Below are 24,313 nucleotides of genomic sequence, written 5' to 3' on the forward strand. Positions count from 1 at the left end.
CTCCCGCAGACCCAGTACGGCTCCTGCAAACCCAACAAGAGACACAGGATTGCAAAGGGGAAGGGGCTGATCCTGCTCCTTGGCAGTCACCAAGACAGCGTCCCCATCCCATGAGGCCACCCCTGCCCAGTTCCAGCACCAAGGGAGGGATGTCCAAGCGCGGAGAGACCCGCTCAGCTCTGGCTGATCCAAAAACAGCAGCTTGAGGCTGCTCCGGCGCAGCCAGCACTGGTGACCCAGCCGAGCCCTCTCATGGTCAAACCCACTGCTCTCCAAGGGATTGGGCTGGACCGTGCCAGGTGGACCTTCTCCCCACACACATAGCCCAGAGCACATCGTTAGCGTGTGGACAAACGAGTTCCTAACACAAACTCAGGAGTCATAGATCACCCTGGGCCCCAGGAAACAAAGAGTTTGGCAATTAAAAAAAAAAAAAAAGAAAAAAACACAAGGAAACCCCCATGGACACATCTAAGCAGACTTGCTGCTGGCAAACATTGTTTGGAGCTCTGCATAATGTACTTCCCAGACCTCCAAGGAAGTAATGCAGTTATGCTCCTTTCCCAGCAGACTTCTTTCCCCTCCTCTGTCTTTGCTATTTTTCAAACAATTTTTCCCCTCTAAAAGCCTCTTCCCTACTGAGACTGTGTTCCTGCCTCTTTCATCAGCTTTTCTTTCAGAGTGAAGACCGGGATGCATGTGTAGCTGATGCAGAGGAATTCACAATCAGCCAAACATTTGAGTTTCAGCTCGACTGATACGCAAGAACCCTGTTACCGAGCCCTCACGAATACCCAGAGGATGCCGGAGGTGAGCCCGAGAGCAGGAGGCAGAGCCAGAGCCAGCCCACATCTCTGCCCATGGCCACCAGCACCCACGCAGGCGCAGTGAGCGTGTCCCACAATGCTCTGCACCCAAAGCCAGAAAAGCTCAAGGTACCTTTGACACGACTTTCTGCTCTGATGGGCTTCTGCAAGTGCTTCATCCATGGAGGTCACCTCCCATGGGCACCTCCCCGCACAGGGAGGGAACCAAGGGGTCCCCCAGGAGAGCCAACTGTATGTTTGTAGAGTATTTTGAAAGTTTCTAGATATTCTACCAATTCCCGCTGGGTGGCCTCAAAAATCCCTAGAGTACTTAAAAGAGATTCTTTTCACTAAGAACAAGACCTGTCACTAGACGTCACGTTCGTGTGAAGACACCAAAGGAGAATAACTGGCTTAAGGTGATCACAAGCTTGATTTGCACTACTAGCCCTGTGCAGACCCAGGCAGACACAGACAAGGTCACGATGGAGCAAGCCCAGACCTAATTCCTCTTAAACTCCTGCTGTGAGGCACAGCCCAGGACAGCAGGGGCTTCTGCTGGCGTCTGCAGGGACCAGTTTTGGTGTTTAGCCACCACCAACCCAGGAAAAGCCACAGGAACAGCGCTGTGGCCGCTGATGAGTATCTGAACTTGGTTCACCTGCACGAAACATCGATGTCAGCACCTGGCGAGGATTAGCCGCGAAACCCTTTTATCTACAAATACACAAAACAGCAGGAGAAAGCGAGTTACTGCATTCCGTGTGCATGCAATCTGCTCCAAGCAGATCACAAAAGAGAAGGTAGAGCTCAAGAACAAAAAGCATCTCTTTTCTTCCCCTTCCCCAAAGGGTCCCTGATATTATAAACTTGCAACTAGACACATACACACTTTGGGCTTTGCTGGGAGCGGGTGGACGAGCTCTAAGGGGAGTGGGATGGAGCAGGAGCTGCAAGAAAGGCTCCAGCCCACCCCAGCCAGCGCTGGTTGCTCCCCCGTCCCCTCTTGCTACGGGAATGGGGAAAACAGAGCAGCCGGGTACACGTTATCACGGCTTGGGGACACATTATGGTGGCTGGCACATGTGATCGAGGCCAGCCACACGTCATTTCTGCATGGCCCGCAGCCACCGTGCACGGACAGGATGCAAGCAGAGGCTCATTCCTGCTGGTTCCCTTGAAATGCCATTCTAGGAATCAAAATTCATGGTGAGCTGCAAAGTTATTTCCTTTTGGTCGTGCCCCAGATCAAACTAGCGGCAAGAATTCGAACCGTGCGTTAAGCAAATACCAGCGAGCGCCCAGCAGCCGCCCAGCCCCACCACCAGGACCCACCAGCCTGCTCCAGGGACCCGAGAGGGGCAGCCAGTGGGGAAAGCGGCAGTGGGTGGCGTTCCGCCTGCCAATAGCTCTGGTACACACAGAAAAGGGCTGCCGAGGCCGGGCAGTGTTTGAGAGCTCCGTTTCGGAGCCGAGCGGTGCTTCAGAGGGGTCAGAGCGGAGATATTTATTGGGTGGCAACGAGCAGGGCTTGCGCGGCTGCAGCCAAAAGCCCCTGCCAGCACATTACTTAGCCTTTGCAAACATGGTTTTACGGGAGTGTTACAAGAAAGACAGGGTGTGTGCAAACTAGATAGGTTGCAAAGCCTGCCCCAAATTCCCTGCAAAGGGAGACAGCAGCAGAAACCTGAATTAATCCGTTGATTAACACTTGAGCTGCCCAGACAGGAGGGTGAGACTGAAATGGAGACGAGCAACCCTCCGCTCGAGCCTCTGAATCTGTGTGCTTTCTTAACTTTGCTTTTTATCCCCTCTTTTTCCCTTTTTACTTAAGAAAAAAGCAAGCTCTCCCGCGGTGACCCGGCAGGCTCAGCCCCGGGAAGCCCCTGCCTGTGCCAGGGGAGGGGTGCCGAGTCCTCTGCCGTGCCTGACCATGCGAGCGTGGTGGGACAGACGGACACAACTCACCGCTGCTTTGGTTGTGTCCCACGGTGAGAGCAACGCAAACAAGCCCCGTGCAAGTCCTAACCCGGGACGGATGGCACCAAGCATCCCGGGATGGCAAGCAGCACAGGGAGCGCACGGATGGCGCCATGTGGGCACAGTGGGGTCCTCCGCAGTGGTTGTCCCTAGGGCAAGTCCCTGCAGCACTACGAGCCACTGCCCATGCCAGCCGTGCCCCCCATCACCTCCCAGTGAAGCCAGAAGCACCGAAGCAGCAACCTTGATGCCCTCCCCATACCCTTCCACGTGGGACCACGGACCACCTGCCTCAGCAGGGGCACAAACCTGCACTTAACATCGTGTGACAACCCCATGACATGGCCTCCCAAACTACTGTCCTCCAAAATGAGCAGGAACCTCTGCTACCAGCGCTGCTGCAGCAGCTCCAGCCCTCAGGAGAGGTGGCCACGTTGTCCGTTCGTGTCCACGGACCACGGGCAGCGTTGGGAAAGCCCATCCGTGATGATGAGAGACGTAATTTGGGCTTCACTAGGGAGCAGAAAGGAAACCCAATGCCTGCTCAAGCTCTTGGAGAAGGAAAATTTCCCACCAATTTCTCCCTCCCAGTGGGGTTTGTCCCCCCTTCACTCATTCCTCGGCTTATCTCTATCCCGTGGCAGGAGGGGACGCATGGCTCTCACACCAGGGCAAGGGAAGTGCAGCCCCCACAAGCCACAGCCGGGGAGTGAGCGCTGGCCCCAGCCGGGCTATCAGGCTACGGGGAAGGAGGATCAGCGCCGGGCTCAGCAACAACGGCCTCCAACCGCTGGGCTCCCTCGGATATTGGAAACACATGTTCGTTGGAGAGAAAGAAAAAAAGCAGCTGAACTTCCACGCAACTGCTGTTAGCCGGCGGGTGAGAGAAACCAGAGCGCTCGGCTGGAAGAGGCTCCGGTGGGGGACACGGGGAGGGGGCTCCACGCCATCACCCGCACGGCCTGGGGAGGGCAGCTGCCACCACCCAAAACTTCCAGCCTCCACGCTGGTCACGTATCTGCAGGATCCAAGCCCTGGATGAGCTTTTAAGGGTTAAACACCCAAAGCGATGAGAAAAAGCTGGAGGCCCAGCAAACACTGCAACACCCAACCTGCCACGGCAGGGTCTGGAGATCGGGGGGGAGATAAGCGGGACCAACACGCTAGACTGGCCTAAAAACGTCATCTCCCTTTGAAACGTTTTCTGCTTTATCGTATTAAACCATAAACGTTTCGTCGGCCCCCTCTGCTCCCCATCGACAGCCGGTTACACAAGAAGAGCATAACTGGCTCATGCAGTCATTTTATTCCAGCGCAGGATGCATTTTTGGTCTACCCACTGACAGAAGCAAAACAAAGTCTTTTCTATTGGAATAAATCTCTGCTTGGGGAAGAGGAAAAGGCTGACATTAATACAGCGCTGGCGGCTCAAGTTTACTTTTGAAAACAGATCCCCCAAAAAAATCCCCACGCAGACAGAGCCAGAAGTGGAAGGAATTGACACAAATCAAAAGGAAACTTAGGTCTCGTTTCATGTTGTGATACTTTAAGTCACATTTTTCAAGACACTTCAAGCGCCCCAGATTTTCACTGCGCGCTATGTGCCTCAGGAAAAAAAAGAAGAAAAAAAAAAAAAAATAGAGCAAGATCTGGGCCTTTGATGCTGTCGCTTGAGAAGTGCCAGAGCCAGGAGAGCTCGGCACTAAACAAACTGCAGCCCACCTGCAGACTAGTCAAACAACCCACAAAATACCCTTAAAGGGTGAGGGTGTTTGCTCCCTCGGTAGCGTGAGGAAAACCGGCTTCTCCCCTTACAAAGGCAGGGGCACAGCAAAGAAAATTAATGCTCTGTTCTCAAAGGCAGCCTTTCCGTCCCATCTGAGAGCTCAGTGACTGGTGTCCATCCTCGGTCAAGCAAGCAAGGTGACCAAAGCAAAGCGAGCAGCTAACCAGAGCTCAGGGAGGCTTTGATGGCCCCATGGAAGAGGAAACGCCACGTTCCTTGGGAGTACAGCAGCTCTGCTGCATTATTGTGAGGTCTCCAGTTCCTACAGCCCTAGGAAGGACAGCTTCACACTGTCCTCAAGCTCCTCAAGTCCCCAAGAAGCACGGGGGAATCCTAGGGACAACCCTGGCGGCTGAGCTGCCCAAGACCGAAGGCAGGAGGGGGAAGGCCCGGGGGTGTGAGGGCGGGCGGCAGGGTACGTACGAGTGGCCGGTGGCTGGGATGAAGTATATACAGCAATGCACCCGCGTGTCGGGGATCCGCTTCTTCCGGTTAATGTTGATTTCCTCCTGCAGGTACTTCTCGTACTGGTCGTTGATGAACTTCATGATGGGCTGCCAGCTGCAGAGAGGGAGGAACGCGGGACTCTGGGTTTGCCTGAGGGATCTGGACCACCCTGACCCTCCCACCTGGCCTGACTGTGTGAAGCAGAGCCCGCCGAGCCGGGGATGCTCAGCATCTTACAGAATCCCATCAAACAAACCAACCAACCCAAACCACACTCAAACACCTGGCTGCTGAGCAGGGCAGTCCCTCAGCTCTTCGCATCCCGTCGTGACAAAGGAGAAGGCACTTGCCACCAGCCGGCCAGGTCAGCCCTGCCCCGGCCCGGGGGGGCCATCCCGCACAGCCAGCCACTGTGCCAGGGACTCCTGGCAGGGCTCACCCTTCAGAGCCACATGAGCGAGGTCCGGGGACCGGCCATGCCGGCACACAGCTGCTCCCAGCCACAAACAAAGCTTGTCTCATGCCTGGAACAGCAGGACGTTTGTGGGCTCTCGCAGGGTCCGTGACCAGCCCCGGGGAGCATGGCACCACGCTGCCACCCACAACAGCCCTCTCCCCGGCTCCCCACGGAGCGTGGGTGGCACAGGACCAGGTACGGCCCTCGGCACCAGCACCAGGTGAGGATGCCCGAGGGCTGGGCCGCCTTCCCTCCGCACTGGTCCCCAGCTCACCAGTTCTCGTTGTTGATGTGGTCTCCAAAGCCCGGGGTGTCGATGACTGTCAGCTTCATGCGAACCCCCTTCTCTTCAATCTCTGAAACGGAGAAGAAAGCCGGTGCATGCGGCAAATGTCGACGGGAGCTCTGGCCAAGCCTGCCCTCCCAAAATCAGCTGGAGACTGTCCCCAGGGGAGAAACCCACCTTCCCAGCTTCTCACAGGCACAAATCAGCCCTCCCAAAGGGACGCAGCACCACATCTGCCCTGAAATGCTAACCCTCATGGCCACCTCAAGCGTTCCCTTCCATCACAGTTAATTCAATGCTGGTGGATAAAGAGAAAATAGATGTTTTCTCAGCCCTGTAAGCATCTCCGGATGGTCAAAGCCCTTTCAGAGAGAAGGGAGTGGAGGTTTAACGGAGGCCCACAACCCCTGCAAGCCCCTGGAGACGCAAGGCAGAGCAAGAGCAAAAGCCACAGCACCAGGTGGGATCTGCAGAGCCTCACCATGAGTGATGGATTTGATTTCAATGGTCTTGGGGATCCGCTCTTCAGAAGTCGGCTGTACAGATTTCCGGCTGATTTTGGATTTGAAGAGGGTGTTGATTAACGTGGATTTCCCCAAGCCACTCTGACCTGGAAAAGAGCAGGATAAACCACAGTCAGCACTCACTCATTTCCGGGCTATTTTTTCAGAGGCCAGAGAATGGGGATGCTCATGGACTCAGCCTGCACCGGGTCCGCGGGAGGGAGGTCAGAGCTGCTCCCCTGCAGCCTCCTCGGCTCCAGGAGCTCAAATCCACCCTGGGCAGGAGGATGCTGTGGGCAGCAAGAACCTTCCCTAGCTCCAAAGCAGCCGGCTTGCTGGGAGAGAGCAGGGCAAGAGCTGGTTCCTTGCACCCAGCTGAAATCACAGCAACCCCGAGGACAGGCAGACACCGTTGGGGATGTTCTAAGGGCTGCAGTGACACTCAGCAGCCCTGAAGAAGGGCACGGGGACCAGGAAACCCCAGGAAGAAGCATCCCGACACATCTGTGCCTTTACCCTCCTGCAACCTCCCCTGTCCAGCTCCACAGGGAAGACTTAGGAGCCGCTTGGCAAGCCCTAAGCTGGACAGGATTAACAGCAGCAACAGCCTTCCAAACCTCATCCCTGCAGCATCCACTGCTGATTCCCGGATGGACTTGCTTTTGCAATCGGACCAGCTGGCTGCAAGGACCCTTTTAGGCAGGTCCAGGCCAGTCCCACAAACGACGTCCCAGTAAGCACATCAGATTCCACAACTTCAGAAAAAAACCATCTCTTACAGAGAAGCTTTTTTATGCTTTATATCCCGAAGCTGAGGTCAATCCGTACAGAAAAGGACACCAGCAGCTCTCAACTCTCCAAACCAGTTGTCCTGTGAGCTCAGAGAAGAATTTTTCCAAAGCAAAGAAAACAGAGAAACTCCTCTAAACCCAGGGAGCACACACTTAGCTTTAGAACAGATGTCCTGTGCCCCCTGCAATCACTGCAGAGCTCCTACACACACCACAGGGGTCCCTTGGGCCCCGTTCTGCCAGGCCACATTGCAGCCAGTTATCACGGCACCACTGCTGGCACGTCCCTGGCACCGCCGAGCATCTCAGCATGAAGCTAGCAAGGATTTCACTTACCTCCTCCAGCACCCCGACCCATCCAGGCTGCCAAAGGCACCCAATGCTAAGCCAACAGTAGGGTCAACCAGTACATCGGCACTGGGCATCACCTCCTGGCCAGCCCGCTCCCTGACCCAACAGCAATTTGGAGCTGAGCTTGCAACGCTACCGATGGCACGCTGCCATCCAGCACAGGAAAACCCTCTTCACCAGCCACTATCACAGCTGGGCTGTAGAAGAAACACACGGACCAGGCTGGGGGCTGGTGCTCCTGGTCCTCTGCTGCCTTGCAAACACACAGGGCCAAGCACAAACTGGTCTGGAGCTGTGGATGCAGCGAACCAAAGCAAAGCTCTTGTTGCACCACTCCATCCTTAAATGGAGCACGTGGGGAGAGGGGGGAAGCGGTGCGACACGCTGCTACAGCTCCTGGCAGTCGCGCTCTGCGTCCGTGCCTGTCCAACCTGCCGGAGCCGCACTGCCTGGAAAGGGACCAGAGGCGAGAACCGTCGTCAGCCACGGATGAGATGTGCCTCTCCAAACCGCAGCTGCAGGCTGGCCTCGCCGAGCAAAGGATGGGGCTGCACCCCGGAGACGTGCTGGCCGAGCGCAGCGTGGGCCCGCTCCCACCTCCCCGGACTGCAGCCCAGCGCCTTTCCCTGAGCTGAAATCAGGGGGGGAAAGAGCAGCTGATCTTCACTGTGCCCGGCCAGCTCTCCTCTGCTCCCAGCTGCTCTGCACCAAAAACCGAACACAAAAGATGTGCTTTGGGTTTTTTTTAATCGAAGACCTTTTTTCTCACCTCCACCTTAGACAACACGGGGGTAACCTGACGTCATCCCAAAGCCTCCTCGCAGAGCCTTGGTTAGGCTGGCAAAACCCTTTCGAACAGGGATGCTGATACACAGGGAAGAGGATTTTCAAAAAGCCCCATCACAAGGACACAGCGTGGGCACGGTGACCCGATGCTGGCCGTGGCTCTCCATCCCCACCTCCCCTGCAGAAGACACCTCCCTCCTGGCATCTCCCACCTGTAAAACAGGCCTTGCAATGATTTCAATGCAAGGATAAATAAATGGACAGGAATAAAGGACCCAAAGCAATCCCTGGAAGCCTGACCGTTCCCTGGAGAGCCGCCGCAGGAGGAGGGCTGGCTGCTGCCTCCCAGCCTCAGCAGAGCATCCCCTCCCCGCGGGGCACCCCCCGAGGCGCTGCTCCTCCCGCATCCCTCCCCGCGTCTTCTGGGAGGGCCAGAGCTCGACTTGTTTATGCTGCCACGAATTCCCCAGCCTGTAAACAGTCAGCCCAGAGCCTGCCAAGGGAAGAACAATGTTTTCCAGCCGCGCTGCAAGCACGGGCTTTCATACCACACACAGCGCTGCCAAGGCAAAGCCGGGCCCTTTCTTTCAACATCCCTCCGCATCTGCAAAGCAGAAAGCCGAGGTGCTGCCGCGGCACAGCCTGCTTGCAGAGGGACGGGTGCCTCTTCTGGCAGGGAAACGGGGGCTCAGCTCATGCAATCTCACTTGCGGACTTTCAGGATCAGCGCCGGAATCCCTCTGTCCCGGGAGTGCTGCTCCGCTGGCAGCAAAGAGCTGGCCTTGTTAAAAAACCTTGCAAGAACTGGTTTTGCAGCGACAGGGTCTGCAGGGGTCTCCCAGCCTGGGGAGCCCTCCCCATAGATCAATTGGTGTATGAAAATATCAAAATGGGAAAGGCAGAGCATCAGCAGAGCTCGCTGGGAAGCTACAGCACCCTAATATCTTTTACTGAATCAGCAAAGTCTGGATCAGGCCCTCCTGTAATCCCAAGAAGCCCCCCAGGGCTGTGGAGGGGTCTTACCCCATGGGCATCCCTGTACAAACCTGCAGCCCTACGCAACTCCTCGCAGGAGGAAGCGGGATGGGTGAGACCCCATCACCTCCCACCACGCCACCACCTCCCACCACCACCTCCCACCAACACGCCACCTCCCCTGGGGGATCCCGGCAGGGAGAGCTGCTGACCGCGCAGCCCAGCTCACATGAGGGGCTCCGCAGGACCAAGTCAGACACCGATAGCTGGAAAAATGTAGAAAAGGCTCATTTCTTTTCCCTTTTTCCCCTTGCACGGCCTCCCATGGTGCCTGCCCAGCTCTCCAGTATACCCAGCATTTGGGGCTGGTGCAGTGGGAGCCCAGGGCTGCAGGAGCGCAGCAGCGATGCAGCCAGTGGCCTCCAGCTGAACTAAAGCTCTTTCATCCCATCCACCCTGCAGCCTCAGAAAACTAAAAAAGAAGAGCTTGCAGGCAGCGGGATTTGGACACGCAACCTTCCAGCCCGCCCTCCCTGCATGTGGACACCCTTTGGGACACTCTCATGTGCCCCTGTGCCACACTGCAGGTCCCCAGAGGTGCCACCGGTAGCAGATGCATTCAAACCGAACAACCCAGCCACGCAAACCCTCTTGCTGGTCTTTATTCCCACCAGTAAATCACACGTGGCATTTCTTCCCTGGTACTTGTACCGCGGTGGCATCTGCTGTCTGAGCTACGCAGCACAATCTCTTAAATACAAGAAAACTCACAAGAAGGAATTTTAGCCAAATTGCTAGAAATGCCAGCAAAGACTGGGGCTCTGGTGCAAGCCCTTGAGCCCTAACATGCTCCCTGGCTGCTCAAGCCAGCGCAGGGCTCGCAGGAGAGCAGGCAAAGGAGCTCTCTGCAAGGCTCCAGTGAGTCCCGGCACCCCTCGGGGCGCTCCCCTCGGGGACGTGACTGTGGGTAACGCACCCCGAGACGTGGGGAAGATGCATGAGACCATGGGCCGCATCCCATCGCCAGCTCTAACGACAGCTGAATTCAAGCCAGCTCCTCGGGAGCGGGGTTTGCTGACCCCTAAGGCAAAGACCCCTGTGCTGAGCCCAAGCTGCAGCTCCTGAGGAGGCTCCAGAGAGGACAAACATCATCGCAGAAGAACAAAAACGACTCGCCGAGCACGTTGCGGGCAGCTGGTGCAAGGAAAAGAACTCACCCACGACCATGATGTTGAACTCGAACCCCTGCTTCATGGCTTTCCGTCTCATCTGCTCCAGGATGGCATCTATCCCCACGTAGCCGAAGTCTGCAGCCGGTTTCTCCGGCCGCGTCGGCGCCGGCTGCTTGGGGCCGGCATCCCGTGAAGCGTCCGTCATTCCGGGTGCGTGGCTGGGAACTGCCTCTGGACCTGCGGAGGCAAAGAGAGGGTGGTCAGGGGCGGCAGGCAGCGCTGGGATGCTGCTCCTGGCAGGGAATGAAAGAAGCCGCCTGTTGCATCTGAAGCGGGAATAAAATAAGTGCCGCGTCTCCACTACTAACACCAGCACACGGGGATTCAGGGAACCAGGAGGCTGAGAGAGAGGAGACATGTGGCATCTTCCTTTGCCTGTAATTACAGCAAATTGGGGATTCCCCTTCTTACTGGATTCACCTTGATCCCTGCCGGCATCGGCAAGCCCACCGCAGCTGAGCACAGCAAAGGGATGCTGCTACGGGGGGAGCAGCACACCAGGTCCCATGAGCAGCTGATCCGCCCCCACGGAGCGGGACCCAGCGCCGAGAAAGCCCTCGGCACCAGTCCAGGCGTTTATTTAGCAAGTGACGAGGGCTTTTAGCAACACGGCCCTGTGCCCAGGCGCTGCCATTAAAGGCTCGCGGCTGTACCCAGCCTGCCCGCTCTTCCGTCCCACTGTAATTACAGCGCTATGCAGATTGCTGGTGGGAATGCCTCGTGGCCACGTTTCGGGGAACTGGATGGCTCTGCAGACACAGAAAAGTCCTCGGTGTCTACCGACACGTGCCCTCCCCAAGCTCCAGAGGCTGCTGGCCCCAGCTCACTTCTCACGGAAAAAACCAAAAACCCAATGCGTCTGCATCAAAACGGGTCACGCCAGACAACACCCGCGCTGCCACGAAACTTTCATGGTCCCGCGCTAATTCTGCCGAAACTTTCATGGTCCCGCGCTAATTCTGCCGAACCCAAACCCTTTGGCTTCCTGCAGAGACAGGGCGCTCGTCTCCCCTTCAATCGGCTCCAGGTTAGCAAAGCACTTCAGGGGAAGCAGACATACGCCTACTGCCTGATTTAACACCTTTATGACAAAAATCGGGGAACCATCCACTGCCCCGGGACCCAGGCAGGAATATCAGCTGCCGGGAAGGACAAACTGTCCCAACGCGCCGGCGGGCGATGCAACCTGCTCCCACCCAGCCCCAGCTGCTCCGCATCGCCTGCAGCCGATACAGCAAGCATCCCCAAGGCAGAGCATACTCAAGGCTCAGCCTGGTCCTTGCAAGCTCCTGGAGGGATCAGCCACGCTGGGAAAGCTCCTCTAAGGCAGGCACGGAGAGGCAGGTTTTAGGAAAACACACCCCGGAGAGCCCTCCCCACCCCGGGCTGCTGCTGATCGATGCCCGGGTCCCTGCAGCCACCAGCCTCAGCAAGCATTTTATTTTTGTTAAGCCTTCTGCAAAGCTTATTTATTATTTAGTTGATTATTATTAATTCAAAAATATTATTATTATTATTATTTGCAAAGGACTTACTGCAAAGTCCTCAACCTCATTCTTTCAAGCTCGCAGCTCATCTCCTCACCCCACTGTTATTTCTGGCCTTTGATGAGGTGCTGCCTGGTTTTCTCCCCCTCCCTCCGAAGGGATTTGTCTGTAGGAGCGTGGCTGGTCCAAAGGGGCTCCTCCAAACACCAGCCCATCATCCCTCATCCCTCGGCAACAGGGCAGGAGCCGCAGGAGCAGCGTGGGATGGGACCCTGCTGGGGTCTGCAAGGTGGAATCGCTCGCTTCTTGCGAGCACAGTGCGCTTCCAGGCGCTCAAATATAGGCCAAGCAGGAAAAAATATAGAAAAATCATAAAAAGCAAAGCCAGAACTGATCCCAAACACTGCTGGGTCACTTTTGAATATTTTTTTCCAACCCTCCACCCCGGGCTGTGCAGACCAGCGTTACTCACACACAGAGCTGTTAGGGAGCAAGCGCGCCGGAGCTGCCACGCAGGGAAACAACACGCTGCTCCTGGGCACGCTCGGACCCAGGCTCTCGCGCAGCTGGCAACGCGCTGCCACGCCACCCCTTGCAAAGCCCCAGCGTGCCAAAGGTCTCGCCGCAAATCCCAAATTAGCCCCGTTCCAAAACGACAAGGCCAAGAGTGGAAAAAATCCCTACATACCACTAAAAAAAAAAAAAGAAAAAAGAAAAAAAAGACTAAACCACGTGGAAAATATGCTGTCACCGGCAGCAGCGCTGGGTCAGGCAACGGCTTTAACTCCTGCAGGCACCGCTTGCATGCGCGGGAGAAAGCCCCACGCGCGCTGGCGCCGCGGGACGGGGCATCAGCCTGGGAAATTGTTGTAGATAAGGCCCAACAAAGTGCTCAGAGAAATTAAGAAATTAAACAAACAGAGCAGAAAGCCACCCTCTGCATGCAATAAAGACCAGGAGCATCTCCAGCACCTCCGGGCTGCTGCTCGTCTTATCAAGCTCCGCTAACGAGCTACCTGCAGCGTGCCGAAGGGGCTGCCCCCCTCCCTGGGCAGGGGGACGTGCCGGCAAAGCTTTCCCCGGCACAGGGAGCAGAGGTGACGTGCTGCCTCGCCACGTTGCCTTGAATGTGAGAAGGAGAGCTCAGGCCTCCCCAGCCCCCAGCAAGACAAAAGCCAGAGGAAGCGCGGGGTGATGGCAGGCGGCGGTTTGTCACCGCGGAGCGCGCAGGCGCGCTGCCACCTGGGATGCGCTCGAGCAGCACAGCTGGCAGCGCAGCCCACGCTGCTTCGGCTCGTCTGCTGGGGGGAAAAAAAGTGACTTAAAAGGACATTTTCTTCCAGCACCTGGCTCCTGTTTGGGGAAAAATAAAATAAAAATGAAGATATTGCAACTAGGAGGGTCTGCAGGACAGCAGGGAGGCAAAGACACAAACGCCCCAATAGCACCAGCGTACTCCCGAGAGAAATGCTGCAACTCAGACCTTCACTTTTCTTTTTAGCTTCCCAGCACTGAGCTGGTCTTTTCTTAGCAAGGACTCGAGCATCACTTGGCTCCAAGGGGTCCATGCCAGCAGAGGCAGGATGCGGCCGAGCCACAGGACCACTTCAGGCACAGGGACAGGGGGCTGCGGTGCCCAGGAGCACTCCTGGCAGACACTTGTCTAAAATAGAAAGATCCTAGAAATAAATTGGAGCAGAAGCGGTGGCTGACCGGGACATGCCACGGGCAGATCCTGCACTTGTGTGACCCGGGGATGGTGCCAAACCTGAGGTGATCTCGGTGCCAGCATCGCCGAGCTGCCCCTTCCAGAGGGACGGGTTAATAAACACCCGATCGTGTCAGAAATCCCCGATTGTCACCGACTCCCCGGCAAGAGCAGGATCAGCCCTCACGCACCATCCCTTCACCAGTGCCACGCTACCAGGGCTGCCTGTCCCCCCCGGGGGGAGGGAGCGGGGGAAGCATCCTGGCTGCTGGCTTTGCCGATGGGGGCAGAGAGCCCAGAGCCTGCAGCTCCCTCCGGCTCGCCTGTTCTTGGATAAACATGAAACACGTGGCTGCACGTGCTTGTGCCATATTTAGACCTCCTCTGCCAGGGAAACCCCTCTCCACGCCGGCACGGAGATGTCAAGCCCATCAGGGCAGCACTGCACGGAGCGGGGACAGCCCCAGGGCTCCGGCCCGGGCGCCAGGCTGACTCAGGACAGCTGCTCCAAAAGGGATTTTGCCAAAAACTCCAGGCTTTTGCGCTGTAATTGTTGCATGTCAGACATGAGCCAAACCCAACATCTGCAAAGCAGCAGATGAAAGGCACCCCATGAGGGAGGGGGGGAGCCCCAGGGAGCCCCCCCGGGGAGCCCCCCGCTCCTCCAGCCAGCTGGACGCCATGCGTGGGCGGCCGTGGGATGGGCTTTGCGAAACGCTGCTGGCGAGGGGCTGCCGGCAAACGGAGGGCTTAGGAATGCCACGCTGATGCCACGCGGCTGCAGGCAGGGGATACAAACGCAGGCTGGAACCCCGAAACCCCGGACCCCAGGGCTGGCAGTCCTCCTCGAGGATTTGGGAAAGGGATCTGTAAGAGAATAACTCTTACGGAGGGTGAACTGGGAATGTCTCGTGTATCCCTGCACCCGGCCAGACCCAGCAGCTCTGTGCTCTGCTCCAGCGATGCACGGGGAGCGGGGTGCTGGTGGTCCGGGAGGGCAGAGCTGATCCTGGAGCAGTTGCCGGTCATGGATCTGGTGCTCAGCGGCTGCACGGAGCCGCTGAGAGGGCAGGAGGCTGCACCTCTGCCACTGCCACCCACCGCATCCTTCCAGCCGCCCGCCGCAAGGTTCAATCTATCCGCACGCTCTATACGGACGCAGGCGCAATCACTGGAGAAATGCTAACACTGGGTAAACCAAAGAAACATCCCTCGGCTGCAGGAAGCACCGAGCATTTGCCACCTTTTGGTGATTCTGCAGCCGGTCCTGCAAATCTACAAGCACCCAGACACAACCAGGACAGCGGGGATAACTCCCCTTCCCTCCACACAGCAGAGACTGGAAACACCGTGGGCTGCCAGACTTGTTCGATGGGTTCACGCCAACACAAGGAGAAGATTCACAGACGCCAACAGCGGTACATCAGGGTGTGAAAACACAACTGCTTCCCAGGCAGCTGAGCATCCACAGGTGTGTTTGAGGGAGCAGCGTGGACCAACTAACCTTTCAATTTTGGGGAGCAGCAATCTTAAAAAATTGTGCCTGTAGGGTGTAACAGAGACGCTTTTAGGACCAAAGAGTGAATTTATAGTTCCTGCTTAACTGCAGCCGGCCGGGACCGCGGCCTCTCCCCTTTGCACACCGACCCGGTGACCACAAGCTACGGAAACGGATCCAACCCACGGAAGAGGTGGCAAAGCCACAGCTTTCCCTTCCGAGGGGACAGGAGGAGTTGGGAGGGAGGCGGCAAAGCCGGGGCTGGATGCAAACCCAGCGTGGCCCAGGCACCGCCGCTCTCTTCAGCTGCCTGGTCAGAGCCACTGCGGGATCCCCAGTGCCAAACACCGGACCCATGCTGGTCCCACAGGGATGCGTGGGTACCAGGGAATGCGAGGCACAGCTCAGTCCAAAACTGGGGGGGCAGCCAGCATCTCGGAGGGGCAGAGCTGCCACCCCCACAGACCCTGCAGCACCAAACTGCAACTAAGGGACGTTTCTATTATTTGATTGCAGTCACCTGAGCACAGCTGGCACAGCCAGCCCCAAGCTGGAGCCTGTCCCTCGCATCCCTGGGCACCAGGCTATGGTTTCAGGCTGGCCGTCAGCCCAGACCCTCCTACCACCTGGTAACGTTTCCTTCTCAGCTTGCATTTCCACCCAGGTGCCAACAGACACGACCTAGAAATAGCAGAGGATGCTTAACTACACTTCATTAGACCAAATCCGCCTGTCGGATAGGTGGCCGGGTACCTCTTGAGCATGCGAGATGCTCCAGGTACGAGGCCTTTTATTCACGTGAGGAGGACAAATCCATTTTCAGAGATCAAAAAAGGAACAGCGATTCCTGCTCTGCAGCGAATCACCACCTTCGTTAGGTGACCAGGCAGGGCCACAGCAGCGAGCCACGGGCACGCACCGCCCAGCTCCAGCCATCCCCGCTCGCCGCCTGCGCTTCCGTCCTCGCTCGCTGAGCGCTTCCCCCTCCCCGCTCCGGAAACGTCCTCCGCAGTCACCCCTCCATCCTCCGCAGTCACCCCTCTGCAGTTCTTTCATTTACAAGAGATGGATGCTCCAGAGCTCCCCATCGCTGCTTCCCTTCCCAGCTTAACCCTCCGGCTGCCACAGGCATTTCTGGGCTGGGATGCAGCTCAACCCAAAGGTCAAACCGTGGTGCCAGCTTTGCCTGGACACATCCTCAAGCGCTCACAAAGTGCCATCTGTGAGCTCAGATGCAAGTCCCTGCGCCACTTCGGCGTGCCCCAGGTACAGCATGAGGCCGACCACCACCTACCCTGGCCCCGACACGTGCCAGCCCTTGCGGCGCGGTCGGCAGCCATACATCCTCATTTCTCCAACCACATGAGGCAGCAGCTCTAAACCACTCACAGAGACCTGCAAGGAGCTGTTACGCTGTTTTGTTTGCCCGGAGAAGTTTAAAAGGAAGGAGATGATCATAAACAACCCCAAGTCTTGCCTGCTCCGGTCTTGCAAACCGAGCTCTGAGACTCAGGCACACGGAGGTCTCTGGCCACTGAGCCCCGAGAGCTGGCCCCAAGAGACCAGCCCTGCCTCGCTGGGGGCAACCCCATGGCAGGGGAACTCTCCCGCACACCAACACCAGGAAAAGCCGCTCCATCACCCAGGGGGGTCCGAGGACTCACACAAAGCTGATTCACCCGTGGGTCTGGGGAGGGAACCCCCTCCCAACCCCTTGTCCACCCCGGGCGATGGTGTTCAGTGCAGGAGGGATGTGGACACCCTTCCCAGCCCCTGGCAAGAGAAAGCACCTCTCACCCCCGCCACCGCTCCTCTGCGGAGCTCCGGGCTTGGAAAACAAAGAGGCAGGCAGCGCAAACTTGGCTGGCCCAAAAAGGGCCGCAGGAGCCACGTGGGGCACCTGGGCACAGGCACCTGGTGTGGCTGTGTGTGCCCAGAGCCACCCACGCCTGACCGAGTTACCCACTTCTGCAGCTACAGCAACAACAAATAACATAAAATAAAATAAAATAAAAAGGCAAGCCAGCGGCATCAGGGCTGCCATCACCCTGAGGTACAGGAGTAACGAGGAGGGATTTACTCCCTGGGGCTTTTTTTCCTTGTTTGTTTGGTTTTATTATTTTTTTTTTTCGGGATTTTTTTTTTGTTTTTTCCTTTGTTTTGTTTTTTTTGGGGGGGGTTGGGTTTGTTTGGGGGTTTTTTGGATTCTTTTTTCGTTTCTTTTTTTTGGGGTTGGTTTTTTGTGTTGTTTCTTTTTTTTGTTTTCGTTTTTTTTTTTTTTCTCCGAAGGGCAGCTGTGCCCCAGACACCCCCCCACCCAGAGCCCGTTGATGGGGGGCCGCAGCAGCAGCAGCGGGGCGGCCGGGACCCCGCAGGAGGTACCCCCCCCCCCCGGACACAGCCGCTATTCATCCCCGGACAATGCCGGCATCGCGGCCAGGCGGCCGCCGAACAACGGCCCCGCTTGTGGGGCGCAGGGGCGAGAGGGGCCGAGCTGGGGGGGGGCTGCGGGACGAGCTCCCCCCCGCTCCTCCCCGGGTACCCCTGTCCCGGCACCCCCACGCCGCGCCCGGCTGCCCGGGGTCCTCCGTGGGAACCGGCGGGCCTCCCTCACGCCTTCAGCCCCTCCCCTGGAATAATTCACCCCCCCCCCCAAAAAGCAATCCCCCCCACCCCCCCCCGCCTCATCACCCACTCGCCCCCCGACCTCCGCGGAGCCCCCGCCCCCGGGCACCGGCGACTCACCCGCGGCGGCGGCGGCTCCGGCAGCCGGCGGCTCCCCGCCTCCTCCCGCGCTGCCCTCCGCCTCCGCCCCCACCGCCCTTCCTCCTCCTCCTCCTCCTCCTCCCCCATCACCCTGCCTCCTCCCCCTCCAGCCCGGCCCGGGGGGATGGAGCCTCTTCCCGGGAAGTTTGTTTCGCCCCGGGGCGGTTTCCATCCCCCGGCCGCTACGAGCCAGTTCCGGACCTGGCGGGGGGCTCGTCCAGGTTAAGAGGGGGAAGGGGTTTGGGGGCCATGAGAAGCAGCACGTCCCCCCACCCGCGGTGCCCACGCAGGGAGGGGATCGGTGCTGGGCATTTCCACGAGAAAAGAGCGAGGTTGGGACAAACTCAGCATCCCCATCCCACTCCCACCAGCAGATCCCACCGTCCATCCCACTGCTCCAGGGATGAAGGGGCATGGCCCCATCCCACCCCTTTTGGCACTCGCCAGCGCTGAAACTTGCCTTTTGCTTTCAAGTAGCCTGAAATTCCCCCAGCAGAGACCAAAACCCATCTCCAGTGGGTGTTAACGCTGCTGATTTTGCTCACTTCGGGCTCACTTTGCTCTGCAGCTCTTTAAAGACCCCCCTGGGCAGCACCTCACATCCCAGCCACCACCCAGCAGCCTGCCTGCTTTTTAAAATCACATCAATTAAGCTGAATAAACATATTATCCATGTCCACAAGCCCTTCCTGCCTTCCATCTTGATTACCAGAGCTTCACCACCACCGCTCTCCCACCAGCGGAAAGAAGGGCCCCAGCAGGGACGCAGCGATGTGCGGGGGGCCAAGCGGGTGGGCTGCACCGCCAGCCCTGCTCCCATCGGCAGCATGGGGTCCCGGTGGGTGTTGGCGTGGGTCGAAGCCCCCCGGGTGCTGCTGGGCGGTGGGAAGCCCAGGGCAGCAGGCGCAGAGAGCCCAGCTGCAGGGCCAGGAGCAGAAGGGGCTCTCTCTCCCATCACGCCCAAGATGCAAAGCCAGCCTTGCGTCCTTCGGACCCCCGGGTCTGACATGTTACTTTGACCTATCCTGTGATCTCAGGATATTTTTTCCCCGTCAGCTCCCTGCGGTTCTCAGAAGATCTGCATTCCCAGAGACGACAAAAGGGTTAAGAAGGATTTGCACATTTGCAGTCCTCAATACCCACAGGACTCCATTTCCCATGCACAGCCCACAAGCCAAGGGCTAGTACTTGCCCATCCTTTTTAACCTGTTATCAGCATCACCGGACACCGCTGTCAAACTCCTGCTCCAGAGGCAAACCCTGCCACCCATGACACCCCAACCGCAGGCCACCCTTCCTTATCACCCATGGCTCTCGTCTGGCTGTCACCTTTCTTCTCCCCTTCCGGAGCACCGGCAGCAGCGGCTCTTCCTCCACCCAGTGCCACCACGGCACGCTGGCCTGCCAGCATCCTCTGCCCGCTACGCCCGGAAAGGCTGGCGTGGGCTGCCCTGGAAACGACGGGTGCTCGGGGGGGGGCCGAGTCTCGCGTCCCCCCGCTTCAGCCAGTGCCACAAATAACCAATTTCTGAGAAACTTCCACCCAGGCAGGAAACCCAGCCTCAATCTGCTTACACTGCAGCTGCGCGGTGCTTTCTGCTGGATTACACCACTTTTTATGACTTAACAAAGCTTTAACCCCTATCAATGGGCATTAGCGTTTTAATCTCCCTAATCTCCAGGAAAATCCAATGCTAGATGCCAAACTGGGCTTGCCTGAGAAGCAGCTGGGTCTGTTTGCAAGTCACTCCGGTCTTGCGTTAGCTGGAAAAAAGGGAGCAGAGGTGGAAAGCAGCTCAGCCCGGCTCTGCAAAGCTCCTCCGTGCTCGCTCAGGTGCTGCGCTTCCACGGGGAATAAGGGAGGGATCTCAGGTGCACGTGGGCTTTGCGGATGCGATCCACCCTCCGTGTCCCTGCCACTAAACGAACCACATCCATAACACTGTGCGGGCGTTAAGCGCCCAGCACAGGGTTCGCTTGCCCAAACCAAGACCGGCAGCAGAGGGGTGAACACAAGGTGCTCGGCCACACGAACCAACACCTCCTTCCGTGGTGTTATTTTAACACGTTGAAACCACAGATGTGTTTTGGTCTTGCTCATGAGCTGAAAAAAAGCAGCCGTAGAAAAGTTCCCCCCCTGCTCACTGAAGCAGGATGGGAGCCCACGCGGCTTGTGAGCTGTTTTTCAGATTAATTCATAGAAAATGTTTTGTTTCAACTCCTATCTCATCCTTCCCAGAAAGAACCTGAGGTGGGGGAGCGGGCAGCTCAGAAGGACACTGAAGTGGCATCCTTGGCCTCAAAGCAAATAAGTACATTGGGCTCTGCTACCCGCGCTTGTCCTCGTGAAGGCTCTCGGGTGGCTTTGGGGCTGTTTGCACAGAGGAGCCACTCGCAGAGGGACAAACAGCCACCTCCGGGAGTTGTTATTACAGGAGAATCTCCCTATTCCTGAAACTCTTCCTCACTTATTCCTGCACGTTTCCTTACCCCTACAGTGCAAATGAACAGGAGAAGGATTAAGTGACTTGCCCAGGGTCAGGCAGAAAACTTAAAACCGAGCCAAGAATTGGATCCAAATCCCCCATTTCAGAGTTTTAAAATCACAAAGTCATTGTTTTTCTCTTTAAAAAAAGTTATAATCAGAGTTAGGGGCAATTCTAGCAAGGGATTCTTCCTGTTCTAAGTCATACCTAGTGACTTGAACTAACTACAGATCCAGTTTTTGGGCTCACAACTAATCCAAAATAATAAGGTTCCTGCCTGCCTTACGCAGTTCTATCTGTACTACTTTACCTGAGACCTTTGCAGATGAAAGCAGGTCCCCATGTCACAGCCGCACTGCACAGGGCGGTGGGGACGAGCCCCGGCGTTAGCACTGGGCTGGTAGGGCTCAGTGGAGGTGGTGGTCCACGGCTGGTCCAGCATCGCTGCTCAAGAAAGGCTGGGAGGCAGCGGGAGGAGCAGATCACCAGCGATGGTTTCCGTAGTACCTGAGTTTGGGGGAAAATCCCCACCATCCATGGTCTTCTACCTTGCACCACAAAACTGCCCGGCAGCGGGGCTGTCCCCTGGCCATGCCAGCCCTGCTCCAGCGCCGCGGCCGTCCCCAACACCAGGCAATGCTCTGCTCTCGGCCAACACATGCTCCAGCTCCAACCACAGCTCTGAGGAATAACCGGCATCTGCAAACGAAGACAGCTCCACCAGGACCAGCCAGCCTGCGAGGGAGACCTGCAGGGCTGCCAACAGAAATCTTTCACCCCAAGCTGCCCAACTCTAAGAAAACTTCAAATCCCTTGAATACGGGGAGCACGAGCAGGATGTCTTTTCTCGCAGGAACACTGACGGGACACTTCTAATTTGTACTGCACCAATCCCCAGTTAAAAGTGCAGCGTTAGGGCTTAGTAAATTATTTTTCTTGTTTTAACAGTGCAGCAATGCTGACCACCAGCAAGTCCACAGTGACTTCGACGGATAGCTGGAAATCCTGCCAGCTATATTTATAATCTCGGATCAATAGGAGAAGGAAAAGCACATCCAGAGACCTTGGTAAAGCACCAGCGAGCTCAGTGGAAGGCAGCATGACCGAGAAAAGGACGTCGGCTTGGAGAGCACAGGACCAAAATTTAATTTTTCAAACACTGAAAGAGACACCGTCACTTTTGGCAGGAGCAGAAAGGATGTCTCCTTACCAGGAACACCTAAAACAAACCCCAGCACTTTCCTAAGAGCCTGGCTGCAGGTGTAAGCAGCCAGGAAGGGCTCTGGCAGGTAGCCACCATGGCCACCGTGGTCCCTTCTGAACGTGCAGGGTAACTCTCTGGAAGGTCTGTCGTGGTAAGACCTGCAGAACAACGATATTCCCTCCCTTCTGGCTGTACTGGACTCTCAAGTCGATAGATGATGCCGTTTTTATTTCTTTCAAGCTACCTGGTTTTCGGCATTAAGCAGCTTATCTGAGCAGCCCATATCAGACATCTCTGCAGGTATCACATCGGTTCCTTCACAAAAGGAGTTATTTTGTGGCTTAAATCTCCCGTGACTGAGACAGCAGTGGAGCAGCAGGTACCACGGGGTGCAGGCGCTGCCGGGAACATCTCGGGGCCCTGCAGGCTCCATCACACGGAGCAGGGACGTCCTGAGCCAGCACAGGGAGCGACCACCATCAACCCCTCCGTGCCCTGGCCAGCAGCAGGCAGCGGAGCATGCCAGCATCATCGAACCGTGGCTGTTTTGTGGAACCCGTGTTGCGCACAGCGCCTGGACTGTGCCCACTGCACCAAAAGCCAAGCGCTCCTCCACCCAGACACCTCCAGTCCCTTCCCGTTCTCCAGGAGAGGAGGAAGGAAGGAAGGAAGGAATTATTTCACAGGCTGCCATCAGCCAGCGCGCGCAGCTGGCACCATGTCCTTGGCGTGAGTCACCCGCTCCCTGGGGAGGCTGTGCCTCACTTCCCGGCATCACGTCCCACTCCCCAGGGAGGCTGTGCCTCCCTTCCCAGTGTCACATCCCAGCAGTGCCCCAGCAGCAGACTCCCTTCCTCCGGCGCATTTCTTCTGCAGAGGATCTGCAGCGTCTGCTCCCTTGAGCGGGGAAGGCAGGAGGCTCCTCGCTGTGCTTGAGTAATCCATCATTTTCCAGAAGGGAATGGGCTTTGCTAGGAAGACACTCCGGGATCACAAATATTTGGAAAAAGCAAGAAAAAAAACCTCCATTCCTCCCAACACCCCCCACCCTTGCAGGGCTTTGGCCACTGGTGTGCTGGTTTGCACGGACATGAAGCGCACACAGCATCTTCCAGGCAACTCCCCCCCACCCTGCCGCAGCTCTGAGCACAGGTTTTGCTCAGCGGGGACCGGTCTGCCCTGGCACCAAAACGCTGCGGCTCGGAGTCACCGGGAGAGCTCCGCAGATGGCACAGCTCGGCCCCGCCGGAGGCTTCCTCCAGCACTTCAATCCTTCGGCCACTGCCTTTTCTTTAGGAGCCATCCCTCGTCCCTCCTCCACAAGGGCATGACCTACTCCAGACACCCCCCCAAGATTACCACAAAGGACAAATTACCCTCAAAAAGGGTAAAGCAAAACCCTTCTGCACATCACCCCGCCGGCATCTCGGAGTCCTGCTCCACCAAACCCCCACATCCTGCCCTGCGGAAAGTGGGGGGGCAGACAGACCCTCTGCGGGTCTCACACGCCAAGGGGCGCCTCGCCAGGGTCCAGCACTTCTCGCCGCTGCCTGTTTCTCTCACCATGGTCAAAGTGGACTCGGCAGCAGGGGATGAGGATAAGTTTGGTAAAATAAATTACCTTTGCACAGGGGGAATGGTATGGAGTGAAAAATTCAGGTCACCCCACAGCTCAAGCAAACTCGTTCAAGTAGTTTAAACTCTATTTTGCCCCAAAGCGGCATTTCCTCCTGAGATGGGGTGATGCTCAGGCACCTAGATGGGGCGACGCTCCAGCACTTCCCAGGCAGTGACATCCCCGGGGGTCACGGTATCCACCCGCTATGACCAAGCTGCAACGTGGGTGCTGGGGTGTCCTAAGGGTCCCTGCAGACCCTGCGCACACCCAGGCTCATCGCCAGCAGCGCCATGGATGCACGTCTGTGCAAGCTGCCCGTAAAGGGCGTTTCTCCATCCTTTGTGTGCTTCCCCTTTTAAACCTATAAATTCCCTTTGGAGGTAAAGAAGAAAGAATTTAGGGCACCCTAACCTTGAAAAGAAGGGAAACTCCTTTGCTCCAGCTCCATTCAAGCCGCCAAGCTGCCGGGCTGTCTCCTGCAGCTTAATTAATAGCAACCCATCCCCAGCAAGCTGCTTGCAGGCCAGCTGTCTCCTCTGATGGAGGTGCTTTTCTAGGAAGAATAGTGCTTTGTATTTTGATGGGGAAAGGTCAGGAGGACGAGGGGGAGGAGGAGGACGGGTGGGAGGGAAGAGCGTTGCTTCCCCACAGCTCTTGGCGCGTGAGCGAGTCCCACTCGATCCCCATCTGCTCCTGGGGTCAGATCTGGGAGATGGCGGCACCCGTCCATCAGCCTTGGGGCGATCGCATCCTAACACTCAGCAGAGCAGAGGGGCACGGGGAGAATTCAGAGTTGTGGTCTGCAGGCCCACTGCTGCCAGGAGGCCTGGCGAGCTCCGCCTGGGGACGCTGACATGGTCCAGGACCCCCCCATAGGGAAATCCCTGCTCTGCTCTTATCAGGAGCCGCCCTGATAACAGCACAGATCCATGCTGCAGGGAGCCGCCGCTGAGCACCCCTGCCAGCTCTGCCAGGCCACCAGAAAGGGATGGTCCCTGCTGCCGTTTGGCTTTTGCATAAATAAATAAGCCAAGCTGAGGCTGAGCGCAATGCCGACGAATCCAAGGCGATGCAGTAACACGGCACAGTGGAGGAAAAAAGGCAAAATGGACCCAAGGCCTGAGTGTGGGCATGAGATGCTGACAG

At 57.2% G+C, this 24,313-nt stretch overlaps 1 protein-coding gene across 10 annotated transcripts in view; it reads right to left on the reverse strand.

Annotated features, from left to right (window-relative positions):
* SEPTIN9 (septin 9) overlaps nt 1–24,313 on the reverse strand; it is a 143,532-nt gene that overhangs the window by 10,335 nt on the left and 108,884 nt on the right. For 9 of the 10 annotated variants that reach the window (XM_063351870.1, XM_063351869.1, XM_063351872.1 and 6 more), the window contains 4 exons: nt 10,386–10,577; nt 6,244–6,372; nt 5,751–5,832; nt 4,996–5,133 (listed from right to left, as the gene is read on the reverse strand). In XM_063351870.1, coding sequence (XP_063207940.1) covers nt 4,996–5,133; nt 5,751–5,832; nt 6,244–6,372; nt 10,386–10,577 — 541 coding nt within the window. Of the gene's footprint in view, nt 1–4,995; nt 5,134–5,750; nt 5,833–6,243; nt 6,373–10,385; nt 10,578–17,838; nt 17,944–24,313 lie in introns of those variants that run through there. The other variant, XM_063351876.1, reaches the window with a different exon arrangement.

Source organism: Chroicocephalus ridibundus, chromosome 14 (genome assembly GCF_963924245.1).
Source record: "Chroicocephalus ridibundus chromosome 14, bChrRid1.1, whole genome shotgun sequence".
Taxonomy (NCBI): domain Eukaryota; kingdom Metazoa; phylum Chordata; class Aves; order Charadriiformes; family Laridae; genus Chroicocephalus; species Chroicocephalus ridibundus.